Source organism: Dendrobates tinctorius, unplaced genomic scaffold (assembly GCF_039654945.1).
Source record: "Dendrobates tinctorius isolate UK_male_01 unplaced genomic scaffold, ASM3965494v1 ptg000572l, whole genome shotgun sequence".
Taxonomy (NCBI): Eukaryota; Metazoa; Chordata; class Amphibia; order Anura; family Dendrobatidae; genus Dendrobates; species Dendrobates tinctorius.
This window is the reverse complement of record NW_027362230.1, coordinates 56,770-71,121: the sequence shown is the minus strand read 5'-3', so window position 1 is coordinate 71,121 and position 14,352 is coordinate 56,770. Positions and strand designations below refer to the sequence as shown.

At 46.2% G+C, this 14,352-nt stretch overlaps 1 protein-coding gene across 1 annotated transcript in view; it reads left to right on the top strand.

The window, feature by feature from the left end:
* The first annotated feature begins 2,161 nt into the window (after window positions 1-2,161).
* AGFG1 (ArfGAP with FG repeats 1) overlaps window positions 2,162-14,352 on the top strand; it is a 66,365-nt gene continuing 54,174 nt past the window's right edge. Inside the window, exon 1 of the mRNA XM_073565179.1 lies at window positions 2,162-2,559. Within this exon, the coding sequence (XP_073421280.1) occupies window positions 2,393-2,559 (167 nt within the window). The 5' untranslated portion in view covers window positions 2,162-2,392. The remainder of the gene's footprint in view (window positions 2,560-14,352) is intronic.

The following is a 14,352-nucleotide window of genomic DNA, read 5'->3' as shown; positions in this document are numbered from 1 at the left end:
AATGTCCCTAATGCATCAGCCCACAGGCTGCGCCCCTGGGCAGAGGGGACACGATATTCTCCTTTTGTCTGCCCTCCCCCCCACCTTTGTAATTCCCACAGTAAACATCGGCAGGCTCCAGCCACTTGCGGCTTTTGTAATGCATGTCTGGCCTGCCGCTTTTCTATTGGCCTGCCCTCTGTATCTGTGTGATATATTCTGTGTCCTGTGTGTAAAGTGTTTTCAGACTGGAAATACGTGGAGAAGCAGTGATCTTTTATATGCGCCCATGTAACCAAGGAATTCCAGCCAGCGTCATTCATTCAGACTCCAGCCAACGCAGAGCGGACCTCCGAAAACACGGGGTGGTACTGAAAGAGGTACTCCAGCTTGGTAGACCCCGTTACACACAGTATTCCTTATTCCCGGAGGCACAGTGTGCGGTATTCCTTATTCCCGGAGGCACAGCATGCGGTATTCCTTATACCGGGGGCACAGTGTGTGGTATTCCTTATTCCCAGGGGCACAGTGTGTGGTATTCCTTATCCCGGGGGCACAGTGTGCGGTATTCCTTATTCTCGGGGGCACAGTGTGTGGTATTCCTTATTGCCGGGGGCACAGTGTGCGGTATTCCTTATTCCCGGGGGCACAGTGTGCGGTATTCCTTATTCTCGGGGGCACAGTGTGCGGTATTCCTTATTCCCTGGGGCACAGTGTGCGGTATTCCTTATTCCTGGGGGAACAGTGTGTGGTATTCCTTATTCTCGAGGGAACAGTGTGTGGTATTCCTTATTCTCGGGGGAACAGTGTGTGGTATTCCTTATTCCCGGGGGCACAGTGTGCGGTATTCCTTATTCTCGGGGGAACAGTGTGAGGTATTCCTTATTCCCAGGGGCACAGTGTGTGGTATTCCTTATTCCCGGGGGCACAGTGTGCGGTATTCCTTATTCTCGGGGGAACAGTGTGAGGTATGCCTTATTCCCAGGGGCACAGTGTGTGGTATTCCTTATCCTGGGGGCACAGTATGAGGTATTCCTTATTCCCAGGGGCACAGTGTGCGGTATTCCTTCTTCCCGGGGGCACAGTGTGTGGTATTCCTTATTCCCAGGGGCACAGTGTGTGGTATTCCTTATTCTCGGGGGCACAGTGTGTGGTATTCCTTATTCCCGGGGGCACAGTGAGCGGTATTCCTTATTCCTGGGGGCACAGTGAGTGGTATTCCTTATTCCCGGGGGCACAGTGAGCGGTATTCCTTATTCCCGGGGGCACAGTGAGCGGTATTCCTTATTCCCGGGGGCACAGTGAGCGGTATTCCTTATGCCCGGGGGCACAGTGAGCGGTATTCCTTATTCCCGGGGGCACAGTGAGTGGTATTCCTTATTCCCGGGGGCACAGTGAGCGGTATTCCTTATTCCCGGGGGCACAGTGAGCGGTATTCCTTATTCCTGGGGGCACAGTGTGCGGTATTCCTTATTCCCGGGGGCACAGTGAGCGGTATTCCTTATCCTGGGGGCACAGTGTGCGGTATTCCTTATCCTGGGTGCACAGTGTGCGGTATTCCTTATTCCTGGGGGCACAGTGTGCGGTATTCCTTATTCCCGGGGGCACAGTGAGCGGTATTCCTTATTCCTGGGGGCACAGTGTGCGGTATTCCTTATCCTGGGTGCACAGTGTGCGGTATTCCTTATTCCTAGGGGCACAGTGTGCGGTATTACTTATTCCTGGGGGCACAGTGTGCGGTATTCCTTATTCCTGGGGGCACAGTGTGCGGTATTCCTTATTCCTGGGGGCACAGTGTGTGGTATTCCTTATTCCTGGGGGCACAGTGTGCGGTATTCCTTATTCCTGGGGGCACAGTGAGCGGTGTTACCTATTACAGGTGACCATGGCGGTGTCCTGCTCACACATACGGCCCTGCCTCCTGTCAGCTGTGTGAGAACACGTCCTTACACAGGGTGTCACACGGTAAGAAGCCCGGACACTCCCGGGTGTATTACCGGGGACAGGAGACATGACACATCTGCAGCAGCAGCAGCACATATGGACCAAGCCCAGCAGTCACACAGTCCGCATCCATCTTGTTGCCTAGTAACGAGTGAAGGAATCCGGAAGTGCATTGTGTGACTTCCGCTTTCCCTTCTGCCCTTTCTTGTCCGACCGTCCACCCCGCCGTTCTGGTCCACGTGAGACCATTCTCACGACCCGTACGAGGCGTGTCCTCCCGCGCCCTCACCCGTGTACAGCGCGATTATTATCCCTCCTAGCTCGTGCTTGCCCTTTTTGCGTCACTAGGCCCCGCCTTAAGGAACGTGACGTTTGAAGCCACGCCCCCAGACACGTCACTGGCCCTTGACTGTGGCTGCTAGGTGCCGCCCGGTGTCTCCCGGTGTGTCGCCCCCGGCCGGTGCTCACCATGGCGGCCAGCGCCAAACGGAAGCAGGAGGAGAAGCACCTGAAGCTGCTCCGGGAGATGACCAGCCTCCCGCACAACCGCAAGTGCTTCGACTGCGACCAGCGCGGCCCGACCTACGCCAATATGACGGCGGGGGCCTTCGTGTGCACGTCCTGCTCCGGCATCCTGTGAGTACCGGGCAGCTCGGGGGCTTCATACATGTCCTCATAGTGTGTGTGTCCCACATATGTTCTCACACTGTGCTGTGTATACACGTCCTGATACTGTGGGTGTATATATAGAATGTGCTCATACTGTGATGCATACACTGATATATCCGTGTCCCCATAGCCCTATACTCTGTGTGTACCTGTATATCTGTCTCTCCTCATACAGTACTGTCTATACGTGTCCCCATAGTGTCGGTATATGTGTGCTCGTACTGCGGACTCTCAGACATGTCTCCACACTCTATATGTGCACTGTATACAGACATAAATATCCCAGTATGTTCTCCTACTGTAGTGAATATTAAATGCGCACACTTTAATAACAACCTCTATTTTTATATAGTGCTAACATATTCTGCAGCGCTTTACAGTTTGCACACATTATCATCACTGTCCCTGATGGGGCTCACAATCTAAATTCCTTATCAGTATGTCTTTGGAATGTGGGAGGAAACCCACACAAACATGGGGAGAATGTAATAATAATCTTTATATAGCACCAACATATTCTGTAGCGCTTTCCAGTTTAACAGTTTCAAAACATACAAGCTCCTTGCAGATGTCGTCCTTGGTGGGATTCAAACCCAGGACTCCAGAGCTGCAAGGCTGCAGTGCTAACCACTGAGCCACCGTGCTGCACTTTAATACCGTTATACTATATACACGTTACCCTGCCTCATACAGGCGTGAAGTTCCTACATGCTGTATACATGTGACCGTATGTCATGCCTGCTGTGTACACACAGGGTGCCGTACCTTCAGTCCTACTGTATACTTGCACATTTTCCTCTCATTAATATCTATGGTGCACGTCTATACTGTAATCAGCGCATCATTCTCATATTCTTCATGCATACAAAGTCTGGAAATCCACGTTCTTACACACTATGCTGGGCTGTTCTAGCACTTGCAGACATATTCTCATGTGATACATGGTGTGCAGATATCTGCACAGTACCTTTCCCGTAACTCCTGCTCACATGTTCTTCTAGCTATATAACGATAGTAACCTCTGGACTGCATCATTAATGTCTTGGTGGTTTTATCTTCTCATACTTCACACTGTGCCTTCTTGTTTCCATGCCGTATACACTAGTTCTTTCACTTGCCTCCATGTTGTATGACTGCACACAGGCTCTCTTCTTCCATGGCTACTTCTGGGTTCTCATACCTAGTACATACTGTGTCAGCCCATGCCCTCGCACATATATACCTGCATGTTCTACATATAGATGTTCTCATGCTTCATTAATATGATATAATGTATGTTCTCATACTGCTACACCGTGCATATACGTTCTCACACACACCAGTATGAAGACGTTCATGTTGGCCCAATTCTCGCGCCCATACGTTATACCTAGGTAGGTGCATGCTGGGATGACCATGGCTGTGTTATCTGTGTTTGGGTGAGCGGCGCTCACATTTATGGGCGATACTTGTCATGTAGCTTAGATCACATGATGTGAGTGACCCCTTGTACTGTCGCAGGGGGCTTTCACATCCTCCATGGAAAGTGTCACTGAGCAGCGTCACATCCCCGGGGGCTGTAATCAGCATGTGGTTTTTGTTGACAGCTATAAATCATCTTGGCTGTTACTGTAATTGAATCTGGAGAACTGTGACTTCTAGTTGTGCAGGTGTTTCTGCTCTGAGTCCATCCCAGTAGTTTTCCTACATCAGGATCCAGTTCCTGTGTTCTAAGGTCGGTCAGCTGTGTTCCCGTTGCCGACCATCCAGCCCCTAACTGTCCTGGTAGAGCCTTGGTTCTGGATAGGTGCTGTATACAGATGAGTGAAGTGTTGTTTTGCCGAGTGGGTGGTTTTGGACCTGAAATGAGAGGGAGTATATAGTGTCAGGTGCTTTATTTTTTTTTATCATGTTATATGTGGATCTTTCAGGCAGGTTAATCTTGATAACTGAACTGTAAACCCACCATTCATTATTTTACAGCGGAGGATTTCCATGTGGGCAGGTTCAGAGCGCAGAGGTCAGGACTCTAGATGAACTGATTAGGCCCAGGGCTGCAGAGTTCACTCCCTTCACGTTGACTCTCGTAATCATTCATAAGTAAATACATCCATAAAGCGTTCCATGGCCGTGTTCGGCTGTGTTCACACGTAGCGTTTTTTTTGCGTTTTCGCAGCGTTTTTAAACGCGCAGTTTTGCCGCGGAAATGCAAAAAATAAGCATCCCATGCAATCCTATGGGATTCCGCAATGCTGTGCTAATGCTGCGGATTTTTCTGCAGCGGAATTGCATCACGGAAAAATCAGCAGCATGCTCATTAATTTTGCGGAATCGCGGCGATTCCGCTCACATAGGAATGCATTGTTCTGCTTACCAGGGCTGTGGAGTCGGAGTCGTGGAGTCGGAGTCGGTATAAAATGGACTGACTCCTAAAATATATAATAAATTGGGTACAGTAGTTCAATGCAGGATGTGCTGAATATTTTTTCATAGGAGTTTGGGAAAGTTATGAAATGTCCTATAAATGGCTGTTCTATTCCTGATCTAAGGCTACATTCACACACAGCATTTTTCCTGTGTTTTTTGAGGATACGTTTTTCAGCTGCAAAAGCTGATCATCTTTTTAAAAAAACTGCATCACCTGAAAGGTTTTTGAGCTCATAGATAATGTTTTCAATAGCAAAAGCAGATTAGAAATCTGCTCTATCTATATATCCATTTATCCATATCTGTCTATCCATATCGTATCTGTACCAAAAAGAATGAAAACCGGGTAGTACACCAATATATATTCTGTTCTATCTAAATATCTTGATTATTGGATCATAAAAATGATTAAATGTCTGAGGTTCACATTGTACTACAATAAATTTTTCACTTAAATATAAGCAATATGTGTGGGAGTCGGAGTCGTGGAGTCGGAGTCGGTGTAAGGGAAATTGAGGAGTCGGAGTCGCAGGTTTGGCTTACCGACTCCACAGCCCTGCTGCTTACTTTAAATGTAAGCAGAACATTTGCGGATGGTACCCACGGTCCGGAGGAGAGAAGACTTTCCTCCACGCTCTGTGTACCATATCCCTGTAAAAAATAGAATTAAAATAAAATTGTCATATTCTCGCCTTCCGATGTCCCTTGCAGCGTCAGCAGGCCTCTGCGATGCTCCCGGCAGGTCCCGTTTCCCAGTGATGCATTGCGGCAATGACCTTTGATGACGTCGCGGTCTCGCGATACCGTAGCGTTCTTGCGAGACCTCGACATCATTAAAGGTCATTGCCGCAATGCATCACTGGGAAACGGGACCTGTCGGGAGCATCGCGATGATCGGGAACGCTGCCTGCGCGGGTCGTTGGAAGGTGAGAAAAACACCATTTTTTTATTATTTTTAACATTAGAGCTTTTTACTACTGATACCGCATAGGCAGCCTCAATAGTAAAAAGTTGGTCACACTAGTCCAACACTATGTTTGACGAGTGTTACCAACCTGTCAATCAGTTCTCCAAGCGATGCTACAGATCGCTTGGAAAACACTAGCATTCTGCAAGCTAATTATGCTTGCAAATCGCTAGTTTTTCCGTGGGAAATAGGCGGGAATTAAAATGCGGTTTTCATGCATATTTCCCGCGGAAAGGAATTACGGAATTCCCGTGGAAATTCCGTAACGTGTGCACATAGCCTTGACTTTATTAAGGCTATATACCCACGTATGCAGAAAATTCCTGACAGAAAAACGGACTCCTTCCCAGAAAACGCACTTTTTTTCCACGCGTTTTTGATGCGCTTTTTTCCGGAGCATCCCCAGTCTTATAGAAAATAGTTAGAAATGCAGATTTTTCCGCAAAATTAATGCGCATGCTGTGTTTTTTTTGCGGAAAAAACGCATCAATATGCACAAGAAGTGCAGAATTCATTAAAATGAATGGGATGCTTCTTGTAAGCGTTTTTGCCGGTAAAAACGGTTAAACGCAAAAAAACCCTTACGTGTGCACACACCCTTAGGAGTTGGCTGAACGCTTTGTCACCCGGCACCAACTGCTCCCCTCCGCCCCACAATGCACGCACGATTTGGCCAAGAATACATGTGTGTATGGGCAGAGGGGAGAAGGACCACAACTGGTTACTACCATGGCTTTTATATTTCATCAATTTTGTTGCATTAAATATTGATTTTCTATTTTTTTTTCTGTATTTCAAAGAAACTGTTAAACGTCATCTAATGAATTAGGCTTTGGGGGGATTTGTGGTGCCAGGTGTCCAGATGGATGGACGGCATGTACAGAAGAGCTGCCCAGACTCCATATTAGTGAATGGCAGCAGAGCAGCAATGAATAGAGGAATAACATGTGCTTGTTCCTAAAATCAGTGGCCACCTCATAGAGGATAGGGTGTTTTCTGCTTCATTAATGGGTAGTATACCGTGTGATGCCTTAGCCACAGAATATGCCATAAGTGTCTGATGGGGTCCCCACTGGGGCTTGCAGATGGCCATAAGTGTCTGATGGGGTCCCCACTGGGGCTTACAGATGGCCATAAGTGTCTGATGTGGAGGCTCACAATACGGTTTACATGAGGGGATGTGCTGCTGACAATCCATGATTTTAATGTCGGTGTAATAGAGCCGAATAGTGGCAAACAAGCAAATGATTGTCCGTCAGTCGGTTGCTCTGCTCTTTTGCTTTGGACATTCATTATAAACGACCGTTCTGTAAGTTACCCACCCGTGTAAAAGTATGACCTAGACTAGGTACACACACAGGTATGTGCCAGAAAGTGGCCACGGTCAGGACGGGTGCCTCGGCATCCATACACCAAAGGGGACCCACTGTAAAATAGAATTAAAGAATAATGCATGGCTTGTGTTCTGCGCATTATCCCTCTGTATAAGAGGACAGGCTGCATTGGTTTCCTAATAATTCTATGCAGACTGAGACCAAAGGAACCCACTTTTGGCCTCCGTCTGTTGATTGGTGACCTATGGGAACCTTCCAGTATGTCAGGGAAAATAAATACTATAGGCGAAGTGCACAGGCTCAGCGTGAACCTCGCCCAGCTGCTCTCACCATCACTGGGGTCTGGAATGCAAATATCGGCCAAACAAGGATCGGACATGTTCTGTTTCAGCATGTCCGATCCTTTGATCTGATTGGAGGGATAAGCAGCTATCTCCAGTGTCTCGCTCACGGTTCCTGGTAAAGTATGAAGATGCATATAATTCATTTTATTTTTAAAACCTATCAATGAAAGACAACCCAAAAAGGGTCTGAAGCAGAGATCCGGGTGCTCTGACTGATGCGGAGGGGAGAGGCCCTTACAATCTAATGGGAGGGGGAAACAGTGGTTTGGAGGTTGCAGCGGCTCTGGTGGTGGTGAGGTGTGGCAGCGAGATTATATTGGTAACATTACAGGTTTCCCACCATATTGGCGTTCTGTAGAAAGCTCCAATGTTTCCTAGTTTCAGCCGCGGCCCAGAATGTTTCCCTGTGGATGGCGGGGTGGGAATGTCACTACCTTCCCCGCAGACTGCAGGCAATGAATAGTTTTTGTTTCCCATGGGGTCTTTCTTCTGTGATTCCACATCACATTAGGTACCATGAAAAGGCCGGGTGTTAATTGGCAATCATGCTCTTAATCCTGTTTTTCCTTCACAACATGTTGTGATGTGTGCGGAGTTGGCATCCAGACCACACATTTGCGTCCCGCTGGCACTCGGTGGTATGTTTGCTGTGTTGGACGCCACTGATCTGTTCTGCGTTTTCTGGGAAAGCGTTGTAAGTGTCACAGATAAAATCGCTGGGTGGGTAGTTAATAATACTGACTGATGGGCTGTTCCTGGCGTCGACTACAGCTGGTGTTTCAGGCAAATTATATATTTTTGAGTGATTGTGGTGTTAACTCTTCCTTGGCTGGTTAATGATTTCTGAATGCCTCCTGCTGTGGGGGGGGGGGGGAGAAATATAGGCCCTCTATGGTGATTGTAATATGAAAGTGCTTGGTAAGGCTGGTTTCACATTAGCGTTTTTTAGCGCAGCGCATCGTGCGCGTCCATGCGCCCCTACGTTTAACATGGCGGGTGCATGGTCTAGCATTTGCACGCGTTCGTATGCGTTTTCGTGTGCATGCGGTTTTTTGTAGTGTGGGCCTAGGCGCGCCCGACGCAACCTGTTGCGTTTTTGGGTCCATCCAACGGCGCCAAAAAAATGCTTGCGCACGGAATGCGCAAAAATAATACATTACAGTCTATGGGAACACAGGCGTTTTAAGAGTTAACATGGCTAGAAACTGGTTAAAACGCATGAGCCTAAACGCAAACGGATGCAAAACGCTTGATGCGTTTTTTGCATGCGTTTCTATTGCGCACGAAGCGCAGCGCTATAAAACGCTAATGTGAAACTAGCCTAAGTCGTGGAGAAACAGGAAATAAAGGGAAGATAAGGAAGGAAAAGTTACTTCTTGGAAGCCTAACAGCAATGGAAGGAAAGGATTCCCCATCCATTGAGCAAGCCAGGTTCAGTAGTCCAGAAATTGTTTTCTTTCTATGCCGTCAGGATGTCCCAGCTGCAGTGCGACTTGCATTGTGAAGATGGAGGTATACATTGGGAAGACTTACCGATCTGATGGATGTCTCCAACATATGGTGCCATAAAGATAATATTCAGTGGCATCCATCGCCCATCGGAAACCTACATGTAAAAACCAGCCAGTCTTAGCTTAACCGTTGATTTAATTTTTATTTCAGAATTCAGTATACATGAAAATAAACTTTGTAATATATCTTATCAGCGTAATCTGCTTCTTTCTCTGGCAAAATTGCTGATTATCAAAATTCTCAATTCATGGGTAAAATCTGTATTCAGGGAAGACCAACTGTGACATTACTGAGATCGGAGATGGCTGCTAAACAGATTCACTCATGTTTAGCCAACGTCGGCAGCAGCTCTGGCGCCACGCTCGTGCCATCTCCTATCTCAGTAATAGGAAAGTCTTCACTGAATACAGATTTGACATCAGAATTGAGAATTTTGATACTGGCTGATAGAGTTGAGCACATTTCTTCCAGTTCCCTCTTATTCAGCAAGCAATAGCGTTTGCCGAATAAGCTGCAGAGGAAACCCGCGCTGGATGATCAGCTGATCGGTGCCGCAGCTGCATGTGTTGTGACTGTCACATGCATGTAGAGCCCAACACACAGGCTCACCTTGATGAACCGGAAGCTGTCTGAGCACATATGGCAAATGGATAGTGTAGTATGGTCTAACCAGTGTAATTAATATGTAGTGTAAATGATAGTAGCATTTTTTCTTTGGCTGTTTTTCCTTCCTTTTTTATGCAGCTTGGAATCAATACTTTTTAATGAGTTTTTCAGTGCTGAAAAGCTGCGATTCTGCACTCAGAAACACAACTGTTTTTTTTGTGTTTTTTTTTAAACTTGCTTTTTCAGAAAAAGTGCACCAAAAAACTCCATTCAACACTGGGAGTTTTCATCTTGTCCCAGTCACTTTGCTTGGACAGTTAAACACAGCAGATCTTCTGCGCACAAAAACGGAGTTGAAAATAATGCAGTATTCCCGCTAAGTGGGAACATGGCCTAATGGGTGTGCACATGAATACATGATGGTCTGGACTTCTGGCACTTGCGGCTCTATCCATTCCGAGTAAGGCTCTGTGCACACGGTGCGGATTCTGCTGCGGATCCGGCCCTGCGGATTCGCAGCAGAACTGCATGTGATGTACAGTGCCATTCTTTTCTATGTAAATTAAAATCCGCTGTGCACATGGTGCGTTTTTTTCCGCTCAGATTTGGTGCGGAATGAAAACTGCAGCAAGTGAATTCTTCTGTGCGGTTTTGCTGCAGTTTTCCACCTGTTCCATTCTAGAAATCCGCAGGGGAAAACTGCACTAAAACCGCACAAAAAATGCACTAAATCCGCAGGAAAAATGCAGGTCATTTGACCTGCGGATTTAGTGAATTCTGCGTGGAAAATTTTTAAACAGAATACGCACCATGTGCACATAGCCTAATGCCCTATTCCATGGTTAATTCATAAATCTCTGAGAGGGTAGTATTCCCCTAAGGCTGAGTTCACACGTAGCGTGTTTTTCGCGTTTCCGCCAGAGCTGTGGAGTCGGTAAGCCAAACCTGCGACTCAGACTCCTCAATTTCCCTTACACCGACTCCGACTCCCACACATATTGCTTATATTTAAGTGAAAAATTTATTGTAGTACAATGTGAAACATCAGACATTTAGTCATTTTTATGATACAATAATCAAGATATTTAGATAGAACATAATATATATTTATTGGAATACAACTTTAGAACACACAAAACTTTAATAAATTGTAAATATGTAATACACAATGTAATATCGATTACATATACACTCACTGGCCACTTTATTAGGTACACCTGTCCAACTGTGTGTTAAGACTTAATTTGTAATCAGCCAATCACATGGCTGCAACTCAGTGCATTTAGGCATGTAGACATGGTCAAGACAATCTCCTGCAGTTCAAACCGAGCATCAGTATGGGGAAGAAAGGTGATTTGAGTGCCTTTGAACGTGGCATGATTGTTGGTGCCAGAAGGGCTGGTCTGAGTATTTCAGAAACTGCTGATCTACTGGGATTTTCACGCACAACCATCTCTAGGGTTTACAGAGAATGGTCCGAAAAAGAAAAAAAATCCAGTGAGCGGCAGTTCTGTGGCCGGAAATGCCATGTTGATGCCAGAGGTCAGAGGAGAATGGGCAGACTGGTTCGAGCTGATAGAAAGGCAACAGTGACTCAAATTGCCACCCGTTACAACCAAGGTAGGCAGAAGAGCATCTCTGAACGCACAGTGCGTCGAACTTTGAGGCAGATGGGCTACAGCAGCAGAAGACCACACTGGGTACCACTCCTCTCAGCTAAGAACAGGAAACTGAGGCTACAATTTGCACAAGCTCATCGAAATTGGACAGTAGAAGATTGGAAAAACGTTGCCTGGTCTGATGAGTCTCGATTTCTGCTGCGACATTCGGATGGTAGGGTCAGAATTTGGCGTAAACAACATGAAAGCATGGATCCATCCTGCCTTGTATCAACGGTTCAGGCTGGTGGTGGTGGTGTCATGGTGTGGGGAATTTTTTCTTGGCACTCTTTGGGCCCCTTGGTACCAATTGAGCATCGTTGCAACGCCACAGCCTACCTGAGTATTGTTGCTGACCATGTCCATCCCTTTATGACCACAATGTACCCAACATCTGATGGCTACTTTCAGCAGGATAATGCGCCATGTCATAAAGCTCGAATCATCTCAGATTGGTTTCTTGAACATGACAATGAGTTCACTGTACTCAAATGGCCTCCTCAGTCACCAGATCTCAATCCAATAGAGCATCTTTGGGATGTGGTGGAACGGGAGATTCGCATCAGGGATGTGCAGCCGACAAATCTGCGCCAACTGTGTGATGCCATCATGTCAATATGGTCCAAAATCTCTGAGGAATGCTTCCAGCACCTTGTTGAATCTCTGCCACGAAGAATTGAGGCAGTTCTGAAGGCAAAAGGGGGTCCAACCCCTTACTAGCATGGTGTACCTAATAAAGTGGCCAGTGAGTGTATATAGTACAGACCAAAACTTTGGAGACACCTTCTCATTCAAAGAATTTTCTTTATTTTCATGACTAGGAAAATTGTAGATTCACTTTGAAGGCATCAAAACTATGAATATACACATGTGGAATTGTATAATTAGCAAAAAAGTGTGAAACAACTGAAAGTATGTCTTATATTCTAGGTTCTTCAAAGTAGCCACCTTTTGCTTTGATTACTGCTCTGCACATTCTTGGCATTCTCTTGATGAGCTTCAAGAGGTAGTCACCAGAAATTGGCTTCCAACAGTCTTGAAGGAGTTCCCAGAGATGCTTAGCACTTGTTGGCCCTTTTGCCTTCACTCTGTGGTCCAGCTCACCCCAAACCATCTCGATTGGGTTCAGTTCTGGTGACTGTGGAGGCCAGGTCATCTGGCGTAGCACCCCATTACTCTCCTTCTTGGTCAAATAGCCCTTACACAGCCTGGAGGTGTGTTTGGGGTCATTGTCCTGTTGAAAAATAAATGATGGTCCATCTAAATGCAAACCGGATGGAATAGCATGCCGCTGCAAGATGCTGTGGTAGCCATGCTGGTTCAGTATGCCTTCAATTTTGAATAAATCCCCAGCAGTGTCACCAGCAAAGCACCTCCTCCTCCATGCTTCACGGTGGGAACCAGGCATGTAGAGTCCATCCGTTCACCTTTTCTGCGTCGCACAAAGACACGGTGGTTGGATTGGAACCAAAGATCTCAAATTTGGACTCATCAGACCAAAGCACAGATTTCCACTGGTCTAATGTCCATTCCTTGTGTTCTTTAGCCCAAACAAGTCTCTTCTTCTTGTTGCCTGTCCTTAGCAGTGGTTTCCTAGCAGCCATTTTACCATGAAGGCCTGCTGCACAAAGTCTCCTCTTAACAGTTGTTGTAGAGATGTGTCTGCTGCTAGAACTCTGTGTGGCATTGACCTGGTCTCTAATCTGAGCTGCTGTTAACCTGCGATTTCTGAGGCTGGTGACTCGGATGAACTTCTCCTCCTCAGCAGAGGTGACTCTTGGTCTTCCTTTCCTGGGGCGGTCCTCATGTGAGCCAGTTTCTTTGTAGTGCTTGATGGTTTTTGCCACTGCACTTGTGGACACTTTCAAAGTTTTCCCAATTTTTCGGACTGACTGACCTTCATTTCTTAAAGTAATGATGGTCACTTGTCTTTCTTTACTTAGCTGCTTTTTTCGTGCCATAATACAAATTCTAACAGTCCTACTGAATAGAGTATCAGCTGTGTATCCACCAGACTTCTGCACAACACAACTGATGGTCCCAACCCCATCTATAAGGGAAGAAATCCCACTTATTAAACCTGACAGGGCACACCTATGAAGTGAAAACCATTTCCGGTGACTACCTCTTGAAGCTCATCAAGAGAATGCCAAGAGTGTGCAAAGCAGTAATCCAAGCAAAAGGTGGCTACTTTGAAGAACCTAGAATATAAGACATATTTTCAGTTGTTTCACACTTTTTTGTTAATTATATAATTCCACATGTGAATTCATAGTTTTGATGCCTTCAGAGTGAATCTGCAATTTTCATAGTAATGAAAATAAAGAAAACTCTTTGAATGAGAAGGTGTGTCCAAACTTTTGGTCTGTACCATCCTTAGGCTATATTCACACCATGGGCGTAGCCAGGCTCAAACCTGGGGGGGGGCAGAACCTCATACTGCACACCTCAGCTGCTGCAGAACCTCATACTGCACACCCCTACACTTGAAAATAAAGCCTGCACCTTAAGATGATGTGGTGATGAATGCAGTCTATTTATTCCAACTATCAATTGATGTCGATGTGTTACTGAAGACGAGCAATGCCTGTCCTGGGCGCCCTTTTGGGCAGCTATGAAGTGTACCTGACTGGTGCTAAAAAAAAAAAAATGTTAGTCTGCGTGCTACCCGGCTTTCATTCTTTTTGGTACAGATAAGATATGGATAGACAGATATGGATAAATGGATGGATAGAGCAGATTTCTAATCTGCTTTTGCTATTATAATAATAATAATCTTTATTTTTATATAGCGCTAACATATTCCGCAGCGCTTTACAGTTTGCACACATTTTTTCATCACTGTCCCCGATGGGGCTCACAATCTAAATTCCCTATCAGTATATGTCTTTGGAGTGTGGGAGGAAACCGGAGTGCCCGGAGGAAACCCACGC